Genomic DNA, 20,968 nt, shown 5'->3' with positions numbered 1-20,968 from the left:
GGTTGTTGTTGTTGTTCTTTTCTGGGCTGCATAAACGCTTTAATTCTCCGGTCTTTTCTCCAACAGACGTGTTCTGGATGCAGCTAAAAGGAACAACCAAACGGGTCACTTCCTGTGGGTGGGTTCAGACAGCTGGGGGTCTAAAATCTCTCCTGTGATTGGCCAGGAGAGAGTGGCTGAGGGAGCCATCACGATTCTTCCCAAACGAGCATCTGTGGATGGTAAGAGTGTGTGTGAAGAAAACAGACACATAACGTACAATGACCCCATGTCCTTTTGTCATTCCACACACAGTCAGTGACTGACGGTAGGTAAACAGTGATCTCTTAAAAGAATTGTTAAAAAGTCCAAAAAGTTTCATCTGCAATGTGACTCTTTCCACACACCTGGCTGTGTGACAGATGAAAGGAAGCTGACGTTGTGTGGGTTTGAAGTCTAATAGGTCAAATTAAGGGGACTGGGAGAAAGACCAGAAACAGAAAGTAAAATACACTCATGTTCCCCCACTCTTGATCCCAGCGGGCAACAGGTTTTTGCCATTAGGTCAGGGAGGATATCCTCATTTGCTCCCTGTCAGAGTTCCCTATTAGATAATTGACTCCTGGAGGGACACAAAGGCGGCAAGATATAAACTGAAAGTGAGAGAGGGAGATCCTATGTAGAGGTCTAAATGAATCAAAGTCAGCTTTGGCTGATCAACATGAGGGAACCTTCTATGGGGTCTTAGGAATAGACGGAGGAGTTGTGAGTGAGACGGAACCAGCGGAGGATTAATGAAGAGTGCATAACTAATTTATTAGGTATACCTGTCAATCTGATGCAATATAATCCAATAACGTGCAATAGATCCTACATTTGTGAAGCAATGAATTCCGCTCTCAGGTAATTTTTAAGTAGTTAGTGCTCCATTATAATGAGAGGTGTTTCTAACATTTATTTTCCTGAGGGGGACTGCTATTCGTTTGGTTTATATTGTGCTTAAAACATTGCACAAATACTTTTTAGGGATACTTTAAGGAGTAGTGTGACATTTTAGAAAACAATGCGTCACTTTCTTCTCAAGAGTCAGATGAAATATCTCCACCGCTGTCTTATCTTTCCATTGAATATCAAGCTAGAGCCAGGGGACGGTTAGCTTAGCATAGCACAAAGCCTGGAAACAGTTGTACACAGCTGGCCTGGCTCTCTTCAGAAAAAAAAAAAAAAGGCTGACTAAAATCTTATTGTCAGTGTGAGGTTGCCAGGCAACCAGTGGCGACTCCAGGAAGTCACTGCCCTAAGTGAAGAAGCCATTAATGATAATTAAGTGCAAATCTTTAGAGATAGGTATTTTACCTTTGTAAAGAGCCAGGCTAGCTGCTCTCCCCTGCTTCCAGTCTTTGTGCTAAGCTAAGCTAACTGTTTCCTGGCCCCAGCTTTGTATTTAGTGTACAGCCTGCCACAGAGCGTGGTATCGATCCTCTCGTCTAACTCTCGACAAGAAAGCAAATACGCGTATTTCCCAAAGTGACAATCTATTTCTTCAATCAAATAACCATTGTAACTTTGGTACCCCCGGGGGTCCAGTGTCCCCAAACAGTTTCCCACTTCTGGGAGATTTCTTTTCCTAATATGAGGGAACCTAAACTTAATGTTGTTAGAACCTTACAGTACCACAAACGCTTTATATATTTTTTTTTTTATGAGCATCACATCTGTTCACAATGAGAGGCATGTGATCCCAGATGATATGTGCTACTTGTTGAGCTTCACAGGGAGTGACCCCACTGTTCCCAGCAGTCTAAGTATCAATTGAGCTACACAGGTGCACAAGGGACCAATTTCCCTGACAGCAGAGGAGATTAATCAAGGCAGCTCTTGTCAGCTTTTACAGCGAGTCAGGCGTGGCACAGGCTGTCCAAGTCAGTCGAATAGTCCCCGGTGATTTCCCCAGCCTCCATAGTTTGTTTCACATGCACTATATTGCCCTGACCTACAGTCCCAGTTGGAAATGACACCTTCTTTTTATTAGTGAAGTGTAAAGGCTCCTTTGCTGTCTTCTTGGGGCATACCTGAGGTCTTAATTCAAGTAGCCAGCACATCACTGATGATATTAAGGAGGGTTATAAAGCAACATGGCGATAGAAGATCTCTTCTAAAAATCCAGTTTTGCCATCTTTTCCTCACAGACAACAAAGCAAATTCTTTTTTTTGCCAATTAATTGTGATATGAATTAAGTAGAACAACTACAAGGAGTGTTTTTGTCTCCCTCATTCGTCTTCCCTTTCGCCCATCTCTTTATCTCATCCTGCCAGCCTCTGACAGGTATTTCCATCCCTGTGAGTGGAGAAATGTGTTTCTCCCTGTTTCTCTCCTCCTCTCTACTTATTAAATTGGACAAGTAGCCAATGTAGACTGTGAAAGCTCGTTCTAAAATGTTTGCTCTCCCTTGCTCTCGGCTTCAGTATTTGATAGGCGCTCGTACACTGTATGGCTCCGCAGAAATTACTTTTCAGTCATACTTTAGATCCAAAGGCTATTCATAACACATGCCTTTGTGAGTCAAAACGTATTACAGTGCCATGAACACCTCATTTTTAAGCACAGGCAGGCAACGATCTTTATGGACAGGCGGATGTATTCAGTACAGTTTAAAAAAGGGAAAATTAGAAACTCTCCACTCCATGTATTTTAACTTTTACAGTCTTTGTCTTTTTTTGCAGCGTTTGATCGGTATTTCCGTAGCCGCTCGCTGTCCAACAACAGAAGAAATGTTTGGTTCGCTGAATTCTGGGAGGAAAATTTCAACTGTAAGCTGGGGATGCATGGTAAACGGCCTGGCAGCCTGAAGAAATGCACAGGTAAGACTCTACACTTTGACTTCTTACATTATTAGAGGTGCAAGTCACCATGAGGAAAAAAAACAAGGAAACTTAAAATGCCTGATAGCCAAAACCGCATTTTTAGGTGGACTTTGTATGCTCCATAGTAGAGACACAAAAAGAGATAATGCTCCTAGCCAGAGTGGGTTTTTATACTTGTAACGGAGGCTGTAGCAAATCATTTTGCCAGTTTCAGAAGAGGTGTTTCAACTCCACAGACGTTCCATAGAGGGTTGTATGTTTTACCTTCTAACAAATCTGGCAGGTGGGCAGTTCTAATTGGTCTTCTCTTATCCCCGCACCACATCAACCAGATCCTTGCATCTTGCTCCGTGCCATTGTTCTACTTAATTTGATGCAAAACATGGACTAGCTAAAATGCTCATCAATGCAGCTTCCAGTTTAATAAATCCCAAAACTATTGTGCTTCTTTCATCTTCTCTCTGACATTTATCAACAGCTTCGACTTTTCACAAGATTGAAGTCACCAGAGAAACTAGTTCACTCTGAAAGAAACCTGTCTTTCTGGCCTTTTCCAATTAGGCCAGCCCACAAAACCCTGTGCAGATTTACCTCACCGCTGTGGATTGTCTAAGGCTTCATTGGAGCGTCCTGGCTCCCAAAATTTGTCAACAGGGACAAGCATAGGGGTTTAATTAGTATATATATTGTAGAGAACGCTGCCGGCTTTAATAAGTACCCTCAAAGCACAGATCACACTAGCTGTTAGGCTCCAAGGAGCAATACGGCTCAACAAGAACAATTGTTTGTGTACTCAAAGCTAAAGGGGAAATTAAATAATTGTTGGAGTCTGAGCTTGTAAATACGGTACTTTAGTCTCCTCCCTGTGTGTGTGTGTGTGTGTGTGTGTATAGAGTATATGTGTGTATTTGTGCTGGAATAAGCACTTCTTAGTGTCAGTTTTTGGATGTGTTCATGATATGTGTGATTTGACCTGCATTTTGTTGTCGTATCAAAATGCCAGCAGCTTCTTATTTTACACAAGTCTAAGCACTGCTACTGATGTGCATCCTGTGTGGTTCGTGCTGTGTGTGCATGATCTGGATAGGGCTGTGTGTGCACTTTCAGTGTACTCAGAGTACCTACAGCTGCCACTGGCTATGTCACACACTAACAAATGTCACACTCACAGCAGAGTTAGTGATGCCAATGGACATGTACCTGTATGTATGTCCATGATCACTGACATAAAACCTTTCCAGTTTAGGTTCTGTGGTTGAGTCTGTTTGTTTATGTGCTTGCGTGTGTGTCACAGTGAGTGTTCCCCGGCTGATGCCCGCCATTAGTTCACATAATTAGGTTTGTAAGGGCTGTGACTCCCTTTGACCGTCTATTACTAGCCGTGGCATCTGTGTATGTGGGCGTGTATGTGTCGAGGACCCTGTAGTCGTGCGACAGAGTCCATTAATTCCAAGTGCTGGGGTTCACGACCTCCAAATCATCAACACAGAAGCCAATCAGCAGCCTGCTGCTCAAGGTCGGCGTGTTGACACAGCTGATGGGAGGATGTGGAAATGGGTGTGATTATTGCATGGGATTAGGTTGAGAGGGGGAGACAAATAGAAAGAGAGATAGTGTCAACAAGTGCAAATAAGAAAATTAACAGGAAGAGGGATTGCAAAATAATGTTTCGATGCACAATTTAGAAACAGAGAGACCAAGAAATGATAATAAAATAAATGAATAATAACAGAGGAAAAACAACAAATGAGTGAGGACGAACCAAAAAGACACATTAAGATTGAGAAAGGGAGAAGGAAATGAGAGTTCTTTCTGTATCTGAGCTAATTTTGTCCAAACATGAGCTGATCCCAATCTGTTGAAAATATTACGCTCATCTATATGTATATGAAATAATAGTAAAGTACCTCAAATTTGTACTTGAGTAAATGTACTTAGTAACATTGCACCACAGTTCAAAACAACAACAATAACTGCAAAGTTTGAAAAGACATTAATAAGTATTGTACATCTTGAATATTTAAGGCAAAAGAATGAGCAAACTTTGATATCTTAGAAAAATAACTATACCTGAATCAACATTTTATCAGAACACCATATGAGCTTTTTGCATTTAACAGTGTGATGTTATATTTTCATCACGACACTGAACGTTGCATTTCTACTCAGATTGTTAGCGTACCATCAGTGACACCATTACTGGCAAAGATGTGCTGTTTGAATTAAACTCTAATAGGTGCCCACTAACAGACAAAGAAAAGGAACTCCTAAATGTCAAGGCGAACATCAAAATCCTGTCTTTCAGTTCTGAACAGTTGTTCGGCTTCCTCTGATGTTGAATGAGTGCATCAGTGTTTCATCAGTCTGTCTTCAGCTGGGGCTTTCTTTCACTACGTGACTCGTGCATCACCTTCTCAAAAAATGGATATTTTCGGAAAATATACCCAGTATTCTGTGGAACATACAAACACACAAACACCTTTGCAGTTGTTATGATATATTTTAGTGGGGTATTTGTGATTTTTGTTAATGATTATTACTGCTACTACTCTCTGTTCTCCAGTCCAGTCAATTAATTTTGATAATTTGTTTACCGTACAGTAGCTCAACTTTCATCACGTCAACTTTCATCTTTCATGAAGAGAATAGTAAGCACAAAGGAAAAGGGAAATCCGAGGCACTCGCACACTTTTGAGGGTAGCAGAAAGTAAAAAACCCGTCTTTTCTCAAAAAAGCAAGCAAGCACATCAGCCAGGACAACTCAGACACTGGAATAAAACTCTGTTCTGTTGAAGGATTGCAGTCAGGTAAAACTGATGCCTGAGGGGAAGCTGACTGAAGTAGACACCAGATCATAGATAAGCTTACAAACACACTTACACACTCACAAACACTTGAATGCCCAGTGTCTGCAGATAAAACCATGAACGAGTGCACAAGCTCTGCGCTCGTTAATGTGGCACTTTGACACCTGATCTTCAAGTCCCACTGGCCTTGTTTTTATAAAGATGCAGGTGAAATTACATCTTACATGCTCTATCTTTTTTCACAAACGCACACATCCACACTCTCGTTTTCTAAAAGATCCCCTAACCCGAACTATGACACAGATTTCTCAGTGAAATAAAATATGAACTTAGTATTATTAAAGAACATAAACTGTCTTCACTTGGAGACCTATTCTCAATTTTTAGATACAACTTTGTAGGATTGTCAGTTGGTTAAAGCTGTAATGGTCCAGTCCAACCGAGCGCAGCGGGATCTCCAGGCGCAAGTGAGGATGCCTCCGAAAATCTAAATGCATTTTATGGTTGGATTTTGATCAGTTTCCCATCAGAGCAGGATCTGAGCCTAATTGGAGTAAAATGGCCGTAAAAATGTTCAAGGCTGAAATATAAATACATTTACATCAAATACATGACAGATCTCAGATGTGATTGGTTACTGTGCTATTTCTGCCCCTTCCAGGTCACAGTCAGACAGTTTTGCCTATAATCCCATCAGGCTCCGCAGGAGGAAAATGAATGGGTGGCGGCAGCTCCGCCTAACTCATCAGCGCTATGACACTGGCTGATCTCTCAAATCATCACATCCTTGTTCTGTGGAGCCGGCATTTCCCTGCTCTGGGCTGGACACAAACACACCGGGACTGACGTATAGGAACACATCACACAAACAAAGGGCAAAACAAGACATTAAAGCCCATTCACACACACACACACACACACAGGACATACACATATTCTGTCCACACACTGTTCCACCTGGGCCCATCAAGGGATCTATTCCACCAATGAATATCAGTGGTTTTGACAGGAGCTATAAGCCTCAGGTACACACAGAGGAATTAAAGTGTAGTGCGAGCAGGAAACAAGGTTGTTACACTGTTGGCTGCTGTTTTTTCTTTGTCTTTTCTCCTGTGTTGGTTGTCCAACTCTCGAAGGAATTATACCAACATTTTATCCTCCTTTTTTCATTACTTTGTCGACTGTCAACTTTCTCTGTCTGACTTTCTATCACCCTGTCTCTCTACCTATTTATCCATAATTTCTTCTTGTTCTGTCAAATTCAAATATAAAGGGCTTTATTGGCATGAAATTATTGAGAAACTGTATTGACAAAGCACTATATGAATATAGACAAAAAACAAAAATGTAGATGTACAACAATTAAGAAACAAAAGAGAAAAAAGTCACACAGGCACAGGGAGTGAATTATGAGTTCATAATGCTACAGAAAACCTCTCCAAGATTCACACAAATACCTCTGTAGTTATTAGGGTCACATTTATTACTATGTATATATATATATCTGTGTCTCTCTCCCTCCCTCACCCACTACTTCGCCCTTTCTCCCTCTTACTCCTATTGATGCTCACAAGGTCACAAAGACTAATCCGCTGTATTGTTTTTGTTATATTTCACTGTAAATGTGGCAAATTAAAGCTAGCTCTATAAACGAAGCAGACTTTTACATCAGTGCTTACATTTACACAGTTATGATGGCCTAGCTATTTGGGAAGAGCTATTTGTAGAGCTATTTGCAAAGCTATTCGTAATAATGTATATTTTATGCAGCTGCATAGTTTGCACTTGTATTGCCTATTATGGATGAATCTAGTGTTGCATGCAAGGTTTAATGGGTCCAATAACACTCAGTCAGAGGTGTTTTCACCCTACTAAATAGGGGGAAACGCATGGTGCAGATACAGGCAGTAAACAGCAAGCCAAGCTATACAGAGTCACTTTGTTTTGAATGCTAAATACAATTAATAGGGGACATTTTAATGTTAAATTGGGGATGTTGGTGCAGATATGGTACACAGTACAACAGTATGACCTTCCATACATTACATTGCATGGACGGGCCTCAGCAAATGATCATACTGTTTTGTTTTACTTGATGTGACACCTGTAAGAAGGGCATGAGGCACATTTTGCCATTAAAAACTTTCATCCAGGTGAGAATGAGACTCTAACGGGTGTGTTTAGAGAGTGCAAACTCTGTGAGGGAAAATCCTCTTATGATAATTTAAGCTCTATGGTCTACTCTCCCTGATTAGCAAGGTTACCATGAGACTGTAGTTCCCTTTGCAGCTGCCTAATGAAGGTTGTGCTGCAACTTCCTTCCTCCTTAATGGGCAAACATTGAAGATTATCAAGTGCTTATACACACCACACACATGCGCATGAAGCTTTACATTTCCCTAGTTTAACATAAAATATTAATACTGTACAGAGTGTTATTAATGGGAAAATTATATTCTAAAGGCTACCAGGCGATAGTTTGATGCCCTTGCTTTCTCTACTCAAGGATGCTTTTCTTACTCTGTCAAAAAAATATGCTTCTGAAGATGCAAAGTCTTCGTCCAACGCTAGTGATGTGTGCATGGATCCGTCTGTGTGAGATGCACACAAGCGTTTCAGGAGTTAATTAGATCCTGACGTAGCCCGGCAAGCACACATTTACCCCCGCACTCAAACGCATGTTCGCTCACTGCAAATAGACCATATCCTAACGAGGTCGATGGGGAAGGAGAGTTATTAGGCTCGCAGGCTGGATAAACTGTTCCCTCCCCTGTGAAAAGGCCTCAGGGCCAAACAGACTGAAAGATGGAGACAAACACAGATGGAGAGCTTGATGGACAATTAGAGAGAGACAGACTGCAGACTGTGAGACAGAGATGGCGACAGACAGACAGTATTTTATGACTCTTGGCAGCATTAGTTTTCAGTAGGTGAGATGAAGTGTCATTTAGCTGCAGTGGAATGATCATTTTTCATCTTCTCGTAGAGGACATGGTTATCTAACTGCTCTCATAGACAACTCTGTGTGCATATGTGAAAGAGTGCTGATAGATGTGATGCAGTCATGCAATACAAAGCATGCATGTAATGTGTGCCTGAACAGAGAACCTTCATCTGTGTGCTTGTTGCCATCATAGGTAGGTACTGTGTGGTTGAAAGCACCAGTGTTTCCCATGTATAACTGTTAAATCACAGACACGCACACATGCACACACAGAGTAATCCATCTTGAGCAGGTCCAGGGGACCCACTGCTAACGGTGGCCCTGACACACACCACTTTGTCACTGATACACACCCAAAAAGCACAACAGCAAATGGATGCAGACACAAAGCTACTCTAGCACACAAATTAAACGTGCACTAGTGAAGAAGCTGATGTACATGTATTTGTGATAATGTATTCTCGACCCGTATAATGGTGTTGAGCATGTTAACCTCAGGTCATAACCCTTTGGCCATCAAAACAGCATGAACTCAGCTCAATCAGCACGCCATGAATTTAAAGCTGTATTAATGGATCGTTTTGGCCACCTGGGTGCAGTTGAACAAGCTGTAAAGACAACAGTGTTAGCAACCAGCTGCCTATTTACAAATCCAGCTGACACTGAGCAACTTTAGCATTCATTTAGAGTCGTGTTTCTGGCCACTCAACAAATCTTAGTCTGAAATTCTCTCTTCTTTTAGCTCTGTTTTAGTCTCCACTGACTCCTGAGGTGAAATATCTGCCTCTTTAGCAGCAAAATGCTCCACTCTGTTCACCAGCTAGTTGCTGACTTTGTCTGTCCGCCGTTTGGTGTTGGACAGGTAGCGTACAGTGTGGTTATTGCAGGTTCGCTGAAAAGAGCGGCCTGTTGTGACTGGACAAAACAATGAGCTAAAAGACACTAAAATGCTCTGTCGAGCTGAGGAGAACTGCACAGTTGGTGATGATCCTCTTTGGGTTTGTCACTACTAGCGACCCCTTTCACATTTCACATGGTTATTGGAGCCATTAGTAATCTATATATAATATTCATTAGTGAGGCTTTAAATTAAATGACTTTGTTAATAAAGTCACTTAATTAGTTTTGAAATTATAAACTGTTTGTAAAAATGAGGCACTATTTATGCACAAGCATCTGCATTTTGATTGTAGGACAGTAACTGCTGTTTTACAACCTAGATCTTATTTCTAGTTTTGGCCGTCACTCCTATCAGTTCTTTAATGTTGCTGCGTAAATGTGTGATTTGAGTGATTTTAACCAACTTTTCTCTTCCAAACGAGTAGTGGACATCTTATGGCTAAACAGAGGGTTTATTTATTACTGGTCTTATTGCTCGTGCTCCTTGCTCTGTTCGACTGTCAGATCAGATCTGAGCAATAAACAAAGGAAGTGAAATGTTATCACAACCAATAAGAATGATGTCCAAAACTATGAAAATAACAACTAGGTTGTTTTTTATTACTTCAATTTCATTTCTTGAGCCCAAAGCAGTTTTAACAGTACTAAAGGGTGATTGAAGGGAAGATGGCTTCTTGCCCTAATGACTTTAAAAAAATCCAATACAACTGACAGTCTTATCACCAACAGCCAAATGTATCACTATGTTTACTTCCTTCTTTCTTGTCCCTTGTCTCTAAAAGTATGAGGATTAAATGCAAAAATGCATAGCGTAACAGCAGATGTGTGTGCATACCTGTATGTATGTGCATGTACTCGCACATAAAAATCCCACACGCACTTGTGCCAACACACACACATTTCCGTATGCAGTGATGGCTTGTTGCAGGTTAGAGAGAACAAGTGCTACTCTACTAATGTGATTTTACGGTTCATCCTCTCTTCAACAATACCTGTTTTCTCAGCTGCATACCTCTACGTCCCCCCCCTCCCTTCCTCTCTTCTCTCTCTTATTCGGTTGTTTCTCTTATTTCCCTCAACCCTCCTTCAATGAACTTACCTTCCATTTATCATCTCTCACTCCTGCTTTTGTTTTGATTTCTTTTTTTCCCATCCGTCTGTCTTGTTTGATCCAATTGTGTCCCTCCCCTCCCTCACTACCATCATTGTGTTCTTCACTCGTGTCTTGTTTTTTGTTTTATACCTCTCTCTATGCTTTTTTATGTGTGTGCGTTTGTGTGTGTGTATATAAGCTTGTTCGAGAGTGGGAAGACGGGAGGCCCGCTGACATAACACACACAGTCCCTCAGCGACACAAACGAAAATTCTTGTTTATTTGTTCGTGTGAAAGCTGTGCAGGAGAGAGATTAAAAGAAGAACGGACTGACAAAAGGAAATTAAAAAAAGTTGAAGGCAGAGGGAGAGAGAGCTAGTGAGCAAAGCCGAGTTGTGCCAGGACAGTGATTCAGCATAATATGAATAATGACTAATGAATAATTTATATTAGCTGTGTGTACTATCAGCAGTAATATATACCAGTAATAATGTAGAGATGTAATATATATTAGCCACATATGTCTGTGGCATCACAATATTCATGAAAAGTGGTGTTCTGCAGCAAATTGCTCTTTATAAAGCAGAAAACATTCTCGCTGCAGTATGTTGTTCTGTGGACAGAGGGGTAAGGTAGATGAAAGAGGAGGGTAAGAAGGCTCAAAGACAGATCTGTTCAGTCAGTCAATAACCCTAACATGTCAGCAGGAACGTTAGACTGTCCTTCAGCCGTTAAAGGGAACTTCTGGTTTATTTTAGTTTTGTTATCAGGATATTAATTACTGATTAAATGGCAACATTCCTGAAAAAGAAGTCTGATGCAGCAATGAACACAAGCAGTCTGATGAAAATGAAGCTTTTATAGAGTGGTTGAAGTTTTCAAGTCCTTTTTACCTCTGACTGCACGCAGCATCTCTGAAGGGAAGGTCAGAAGTGAGCTCTGTTGCACCTGTACCCAAAACCAAGAGTGATGTCACAGTGTGCTGACACACCCTGAAGTACACTTTGACATCACTGCAACAAGGTGTGAAGTTAAGCCACTGGAGGTGGTAAAAACAAAGACTTTCAGGGGGTGTTAAGTTGCTCTTTAAACAAACCACAGGTTAGCAAAACGTATTTAAAAGAGAAAGTGAAGGCAACATTTTTTACCCAAACTCATCCATTGCAATTTACACACCAACTCTCGGGTTCAACTTTGACCTACTGTACTTACCGTAGTTGTGCGCCCACAGTCAGTATTTCAGTCATCAAAGCAGCCTTTTAACTGAGTCCTTTTCCTTTCACTCGGCTTTTCTTTATTTTCTTGTCAAAAGCTAAAACTGATTTATTGCAACCACCTTTCCTGTGGAACTTCTTGACATATTTTTTGTTTTCCACACTTTTATTTCCTTGACCCTGTTGGCTCAAACAAACATACATACAGCTGAATGATATTAAAATTATATTTGACATTGATCTCTGATCTCTGAGTGAAAACACACTCTCACACACAGACCTGAATCAAATGACCGGTATTTGTGCCGCGGTGTATTGACATAACCCTTGGCTTCAGTGCTCTCTTGTCAAATCATGTAGAGCAGAATCTCTGTCTGATGCTCATTTCCTATTCTCTCCTATTGATTATTCATTTCTTTCTTGGCAGATTAGCCCTGAAGCTAGCTCGGAGCCAGTCAAGTATGCTTATGAAAAGAGAACTCATGTTGTGTATGTGGAGTTTTTTTTGTGGGCGTTAGGGTCACTTTTTACTCATGTTATGACATATAAAGCAAAAACATATTTAAGCAAAGTATGTGCATATGTGTGTTTTGTTACGGCAATGATTTATAAATATTAGTGAATTACGATGTGTGTGTGGGCAGCATTTCCCTATCCTGTCATCTCCCCCGACGTCTTTCAGACATGTTTGATAAATGAGAGAAAAGCTAATTAAGCAACCTTTATGTAAATGTATTCATCACCGTGTGAATTAAGTTTGCATTATCCTAGTGTTTATAAATACATTTCCTCTCTTAATTATTCCCAGATTTATCTCATCAAAATAAATATGCATGTATATGTCAGCTTGTATGGGAAAAAGGAGAAAAAAAGAAAGAAGAAAGAAACTCTTTCAGGCGACGGGAGTGGAGAAGGAGGGAATTGAATATGTGTTCCTAATTGAGGTTTAATTAAGGAGCTTGTCCAAATCATTAGTCTGTCTGTCATCCGTGATGCCATCAATCACTCTCTGTGTAAAACCTGGCTGACACACTGGTCCATGAAGGCATCCATCAAGGCACTTAGCCAGTCAGCATTTTTGCATTAGCCTCACCTCACTGCCTTAATGTATTGGTGTGTGTTCACATTAGACACAGCACCGGCTTCACTAGCAAGGCAGTGAAGCACATATATTTTAGTGGTTTCATTGGCATCCTGTCATTGTTGAGCATTCTGGCAAATGAACCAGGAGAACATGGGGCATGGCTTTACGTTTTGGGGTTGAACAAGTGTTTGTTTAACCGAACATCATGCTGATGAAGACACCGCTTTTAATAATGAAACACTCTCAATCAGAATCAAAACAGGGCTTACTGTATGTGTATCATGCATACATGTCAAAATCCTAAACATTATGGCCAATCATTTCCCAAAGCATATGCTTTGATGTTTAGGGATGATGGGAAGTAGTTGACAAGTAATAGGAAGTTATTTCACTTAAAACTTTGTGGTCGTGAACATTTTGTTCGCTTTATAGTTTTATCAAAGTCATATTGCTGTTGTGTGGCAGTACAGGTATGTGCAGGGACTTTGTTGGTGCATTCAAGTTTCAAATTTGTGTGAGGAACTCCCACAACGAACACTTGAAAGACAGCTGCCTCACAGCAATTTTCTTTTTTTCAAATTCTACTTTCATATAATACAGGTCTGAACCATAGCTGGAAGTCAGGCAGTAAATCATTCAAAACGTGCAAAACCATCTCAGGGTCAAATAAACAATGGAGACAATTGTTAAAATTGTAAAATAAGTATGCACCCTAATAGAAATCATCCTTGGATGGATACATTACATTTGCTCCTTGAAGAAACTCATAGTTCAACACAATTGTTATGTCCTAATAAGTCCATTCTTTATACATTATATTAGAGGGAAAAGTATCCCCAACAGCCTTTTTCTTTCATTTTACATATGACACTTTTGTTGATTGTTGATTATGAAGAACTTTGCATTTTTCCAAGTTGTTCCATTATCTAACACCTGTTACAGTTGCTAAAATCTGTGGAATCAGCGTCAAGCATCCTATGCTTCAAAAGCCAAATAATGACAAAGAATAAGCTCAGGGTTTCATTGATCCTTTAGGAGGTCAAAAATAATTCATTGGTCTGTGTTTATCTTCAAGACTTAAGCTTGTTGCACAAAGTAATATTTCAGCTCCTCACTTCTACTCTCAGGGTTATATTTGTATTGCTCTCATCTCCAGTAATCCTGATGTTCTTACCAGTGTGAGTCACAGTACCACCACCTCTGCACTGATGTTGAAGTGCCAGGTTAGACAACTCAAGTGGTGTCTCATGCAGTTGAAGAGATATTTGAAGAGGTCTGTTTCAAAATGCAGCATCAATTTTGAGTAATGATGAAAAACACCACCATGACTTCATCTTCAAAGATCTCTTTAAAGTCCTGGGTCCCAGCTGTAAAACTCTTGTCATCTAGAGACTTTAAAGTTAAATTTTTTCTGCACCCATACTATTGGTGATAGCAGGTGCTGTGATCCACAAATGGCAGATTATCTCAACAAAACTATCTCAACTTAAAATAATTTTTGGAACAAAGTTTCTGCCAGTTTTTGATTAAACACAACCAAGATGAGCAACGCCTTTCTTCAGATCTAGAAGGATAGGATTGGCTGAGTGTAATGTGTACAAGACAGGCAGGGTGCATATTAACAGCCAAACATTTTGGCCATCCATATCTGTGTTTTCTCTGTCTTCACCTCCATCTCAACCTATCCTTGTTTATTTCTCCCCTTTTGTCTTCACACAGACACACACAGAAAAGCAAGATGGCACTGTATAAATATGTTATACTCACGTATTAAAGACTCAGTTAAAGATGTCTTTATATTTTGCACCTGCTCACACACATTATGTGCAGGGATGAAATGAATAGATTTGTGGGCCACTTCATTGATGTGACAAGCTGTTACTGGCTGCAGACAATGGGCAGACAGATCCAATAAAAGCTGTATAGTATTGTACTCTTCACAGACACACACACACACACACACACACCCCTTGCTCTGGTTACAACACCTGACGCAATCCCAGGAAACACAGAGAGTAGTGTTTTCCCAGTTAGCACCACTCATAACAGCACCAGTCGTTTAACCGTCTCAGGGCAGGATTGCATTTTCTTGCGATATGCTGATTAATGATGCATCGTGTCGTTTCACATCTCATAAGAACAGCAGAGAAAAATTCTCATTATCTCATGACACGTTGATCTATGGCTCAAAGTATGACTCTTTGTTGGGCTTTTTCTCTGAATGGAAGTGTGCACAAATGCTGAATGCAAACAAGTGTGTGCACACACTCACACTGATACTTGATACTTCAGAAAAAGATGCTGGCTTGTTCAGAAAGACAAGCGATGCACGTCGGCTCCGAGTAATGGGGTCGCAAATCTGGTTGCAAATAATGACTCCCATCAGTAATCTGATATTTATGGGTCAGTTTTAAAAGGTCAAGACAAACTCTCCTATCAATATTCCTCCACTGACATCCTTATTCTGAGGTCATTTGGAAAGCAGCTGTATGCTCCTCAGGTCTCTCTTGAGAAAAAGAACATTAATATTTCATTTTGAGTTTGCCTTAATTGGACATCCAGGTTCCAGTGTGTCTTTTCAAGTGGTGCATTGAAACTACAGCAGTTTGTAACCTTCATTAACACAACATTTTTAATTGAAGTAACCTTTCTCTCTCTGTGGCAAAATGTTGAAAAGTGAAATCACTAACTCATCTGCAATCTTCCTAATATGTGGTGTAACTGCTGCTGTTCTGGTGATATTTTGAAATTTTGATATATATATATATATATATATAGATAGATAATATAGAGAAATAGAGTTTGCTATACACTGAATGTTACTAAACAACTTCTATCCCGTCCATCCATATGCTCAGTATGCTCAATATACTCATATTTTTGCCAAATTAAGGCTAAATACACCACTTCTGATTTCTGTCTCATGCTGCATTTTGCAATAAAAGTATGCAAATGTAGTTTGTGAGCAGCAAACTTAAGCAGCTAACCTAGCCCAGGCTACAAAGCTAGAAATGGAAGCAGCACATATTCTGTTGAAAATGCCTATTGATCATGTTATTGACAGTGAAGGAGTGGAATTTGCTGCTGGAGTAGTTTAAACATTTTTTCTTTTTCTTGCAATGGCCACTTGTCACTATTGGAAACAATTTGCTACATATATGAATCCATGCTATTATTAGTGCTCAAATCCGTATTCATCCATATTAACGTTCATGTGTTAGCCTCATGTGATTCAGCGTGTATTCTGTACTATCATTTAAGTAGTTTTTTAGATTGCAGGCCTTAACTACATTCTGAGCTGTCCTCTTATGCCCTGGGAGCAATGCAGCAGAGGATACACATAATCAGCCAATGTGGATGTGAGTGTGTGCATACGTAGACGTCTGTATTTATGTGCTTGCAAACGTGTATGTTATGACAATAAGCCATATGGACATGAGCACAGTATAAGTCAATTGGATTTCCTGTGTGGGCGTTCATATTAGAAGTCAAAGAGTCCCAAAGGCAATCTGACATCTGGCAAAACAACTGATACTGTGCAAAAGGTGTTTATAAAATGGATAGTTACAGATTTCACTTTTAATTTAACTTTTAATTTACTAAAAGAAAAGTGTTATAGTTGTATAGTTTTCTGTTATCCTCATGTTTCGTGGAAATACCGTTTCAAGAGTATCTTAACACCAGGCTGAAAAGCAGAGTTTCACAAGTTTCAAGTCTGTTTCACCTGTGTGTTTTGTTGCACATTAATGATGTCACGGGGTTCTGGCGCACACATGTACATCACTGCAGCAAGGTAAGAAGATTTTCACAGGGTGTTAAATTACTCTTTCAAAACAGGAATAACAAAACACCCCTAAAGAAGATAAATAAAAACATTACAGAATTGTACAGTAAAGTCCAAACAGTAATGTAAATTCATATGTTCCAGTTAAACTTTTAAGACCGTAATTGAGGCACTTAATCCCAGAACTGCACCAAATAGATTATTTCCACTAAACATAGTACTTTTTTTGTTTCTGTGTGAATAATATCCAGGTTGTTTCTTTCCATAGTAGCTCAATCCTCTACATATGAGAAGGAGATAAGCTGCAACAGCAACATAATATGCCATAGAGAGATGAGTTTAAAGAGGTCATTGCTTCATTCCCAAAAATGCATTCCTTCAACATCTTGCTGGCAGTGAATAAAGGAATTTAACACAGAGAGGGATAAAAGACAGCAAATATGTTTAAATACTTTAATCCTCGCAGAGCACAATTCAGTTATTTCAGCCTATAGCTTAAATGGTGGATCTGTACTACTTTAATTGGTGCTCTACATAGAGCATAGAAGTGCAGCAACACATCAGTCGTGTCGACTTCCATAAACTCATAATGTTAAATTTGTTGCATCGGGCGGCAGCTGCCCTGAGATTAGTGACAAGAGCAGTAAATTGACTCCCAATAGGATCCATCAAGGCAGTTAGTCAGTCAGTTAGTTGCATTAGCTTCACCTTGCTGCACTTCTCTATTGGTTTCTGTTTCCCCGGACACAGCGGTTGGCCCAGTATAGTTTTCACCTCACCCTGATGCACAGAGGGTTTTGACTGGGCAATTTAGAAAAAAAAAACTTTTCGGCATGAGAATTAATCAGAATTTTAAAAAAGTTATTTTATACTGAACAATTTGTTGTTGAGTGGTAGGAAATAAATATAATGAAATATAGATTTGGCCAGGCTTGTGGCCAGAATTTCAGACGCTAATGAGAAAAGCTGTCCCTTCACTCAGCAGCTACTGAGGTGTGCATGTGTGTAATTATGAATGTCGAGCAGGTTGTTGGCCAAAAGGTGCATGCCTTCTCTGGATGAATAAAGGTTATTGTAATTTGTGCAGCTGGTTTTCTAATGAAATGTCAAATTAAAGGCAGTGAGACACAAAACAGCACGTTGGCCGACTCTGACGAGCAAGAAGTTGTATTCTAATGCCTGAAACGCTAAGAAACAACTCAATACATTTCTGGACGTCAGTCTCAGTCAGCTGCCTTAAGCAGGTAGTTTTCCAATATGCATTTTGCTCAAACCATGGCCTGCTGGATCACCACCCTGCGTGTGCTCATGAAATCAATACTGTATCTATACAACCAGCTACAGAAGCTACAGCCAGTCATGTGCAGTCACAAAATATAGATGTGAATCTTATACGGACGGGGCTGGAAGGAGTTACACTTTGGCTCAGAAGAATGTGGTTTTACTGGGCCCCAGTATAAGGATGAGGAATGAGAAACAGCAGAATAAGGGTTTTGTTAACCCCCTGGAGTATGATCAAAGCACGTAGGCAGAGAAAAACAGAGATCCTACAGTACCGAGTGTTGCATCTGACAGACGGAGACAGTAATGTGACTGTGTGAGGCTGAATTAAAGTTCACCACTGAGAGAGAGAGAGTTGTACTTTCCTCTGCAAGCTCCATCACCTGTCTCCCTCTTTTTTTTCCCTCTGTCACACACACACACACACACACACACACACACACACACACACACACACACACACACACACACACTTATAGGTACTGTACTGCTCTGTTATCCAGGGATTGAGAGGAGATGAGTTCCATTATTAGTCCAGCTAATAATGCATGTAGACAGTGCTGACTAACTTCCTACTGGGGCTCACACACACACACACACACACACCACCACCACCACCACCACCACCACCAACAATAACAAAAACACAAATACAGACATGCATACAAAGCAGCCGTCTTCTATAACTGTGGATTGGATTTCATTCACAGGACCCCATTAAATTCCTTATGGATTCTCATATTGATTGAGGGGCCTCTGGTCTTGTTAATTCAACTCAGCCCAGACAGCGTTTTGATTCAGATTGTGCTGCCTGAAGGTGACTGCTACTTGTAAGAAATGGGTGATTAAAAGCCAAGGGAAAGGCAGTGGAGAGGAGGGAACGAGACAGAAGAGAGAAGGATCGAAAGAGGGGCTATGAGAAAAAAATGACAGACAGAGGGAGTGGAGAGGAGGAAGAGATGAAAAGGGGAGAACAAAAGGGAGATAGAGAATTAAGACGATAACACAACAAGCAACAGCAAAAAATATAACAGAAAAGATCAAATAAATATAGGGATAAAAGAGACACATAATGAATTTTGGACTTCCTATAGTAGTTCCACTCCTTGAACTCTTTGATGAAAAACAGAGAAAATTAATGCCATAATCAATTACTCATTTCTCACGTTAATGCATCAAGGAAGCTTTATTTTCAATCTGTTCTTTTTTCATTTGCTCATTATGCTAATGAGTCGTTACATAAAGCCCTCTCAATGAATCTCAACTAGGAGATTATTTGCGTGTTTATGTGTTACTCTGTGTGTGCATGTATCAGAGAAAGGCAGGGAGTGGTCTGTGTGTGTGTGTGTGTGTGTGTGTGTGTACATGCATGTGTACTGCGCATGCACACAAGCATGAAGGCCAAATGCAAATATACATTTGTTTCAGCGACAATTGATGACCTTAAACATTACTCTGCGGTAAGTAATTAGGCTGCAGTAATAAGATAAGCCGCATAGCTTTAGAAAAAGGACAAAAACACAGGAGAGACACACCAGAGAGCATCCAATGTTACTTAATTTTAACAATTAACAGAATATGCATTGTGTATTTGGTCAAATGTATAAAATAACTGTAGTATACAAATAGTCCTCATCACACGACCATGTGACATGGGTAAGAAAGAGGACAAAGTATATTTTGACTTCTCTGAACATTTTCTTACCTTTCTCTCATACAAGGAAATGCCATTATCAGTGTTTCAGAAGATGTAAAGAAGGAACATGTTGTTACTTTGCTACCAGGGCGAGAATGGACTGAGAGGGGTTATTTGTCATTGTCAGGCTGAGTGCCCTGCTACCTGTCTGATGGTCAACCTGTCTCGCACGAGCTCTTTTTGTCTGTTTTCATCTCTTTTTCTCACTCTTTACCCACTTTAAAGATTTTCTTTGCTTCACCCCAATTTTTCTTTTTAACCGTCTTTTCACTTATTTTTTTCACCTCTTCCTCGGCTAAACTCTACCTACTTTCTTCTACGTTTCCCTCCATCTGTTATCATATGTCTCCCTTCCTCTCAACTCTACACATTCTTTTTCATAGCTTGATTGTTTACATTCCAGACCTTTTTTATGATGTAAGATGTGCATACTGTGGCTGGGCTGTATTTACTCTCCTGGATGTGAGTTAAATTCGAAATGGCCCCCGTAGAAATGATATTTCTTTTTATTTCCTTCCCCCTCTAATCACCTTCCCTTCTTCCTCTCTCAGGTTTAGAAAAAGTTGGTCGTGATTCGAGTTACGAACAAGAGGGGAAGGTTCAGTTTGTGATGGATGCGGTGTACGCCATGGCCCACGCTCTGCACCGCATGCACCGGGAGCTCTGCTACGGATACCCAGGCCTCTGCCCGCGCATGGCCAGCAACATCGACGGCAAAGAGCTTCTCAGCCACATTCGTGCTGTCAACTTCAATGGTGAGTGGTGAATAGATTTCAATATAGTGATATCACTCTATAGATGTATAGGTGTCTTTGACCATTAAAAGTTACCTCTACCTGTAAAAAAAAAAGCTTATTTTTAAGATAAAAATCCAGCATGTTTTATTTTGCAGTTGACCTTTTGTATGTAAATGCAATCAAATGTTGCTATACTGGCACAATCATGAGCATATGTAGAGAAAGATGCTGCGCACACATGCAAACATGCACGCATACTCACACAGACTCGCACACACACTCCCTAACTTAACATCTTACAAAGCAAAATTGACTCTGCCAGATCCCTAACACCCATCTCACCTTATAACCCTTCACGTCACCCCACCCTTCATGTTTCCTCCTCTTTCCAGTGTCTTGCAGCAGACATCAATCCTTCCAGACTAACGGAGAATACACTACACTAGGCTGTAAAATGCTAGGTTATTCCTTCAGAACAACATTTAAAAAAGGACAAATTAGAGCCTTCAAATGCTTAGACACTACAATAATCCTGTAATGTTTATCCACCCTGACTTGACTAATTCAGCTCATACTTTAACAAT

The 20,968-nt window shown here is 40.2% G+C and overlaps 1 protein-coding gene across 2 annotated transcripts in view; it reads left to right on the top strand.

Annotated features, from left to right (window-relative positions):
* grm8a (glutamate receptor, metabotropic 8a) overlaps positions 1-20,968 on the top strand; it is a 190,180-nt gene that overhangs the window by 127,875 nt on the left and 41,337 nt on the right. For both annotated transcript variants that reach the window (XM_070929314.1, XM_070929315.1), the window contains exons 4-6: positions 67-221; positions 2,704-2,841; positions 20,199-20,402. In XM_070929314.1, the coding sequence (XP_070785415.1) occupies positions 67-221; positions 2,704-2,841; positions 20,199-20,402 (497 nt within the window). The remainder of the gene's footprint in view (positions 1-66; positions 222-2,703; positions 2,842-20,198; positions 20,403-20,968) is intronic.

The sequence above is a fragment of the Enoplosus armatus genome, chromosome 22, assembly GCF_043641665.1.
Source record: "Enoplosus armatus isolate fEnoArm2 chromosome 22, fEnoArm2.hap1, whole genome shotgun sequence".
Taxonomy (NCBI): domain Eukaryota; kingdom Metazoa; phylum Chordata; class Actinopteri; order Centrarchiformes; family Enoplosidae; genus Enoplosus; species Enoplosus armatus.
The sequence above is the reverse complement of the archived record's forward strand: the minus strand, read 5'-3'. Positions and strand labels throughout refer to the sequence as shown.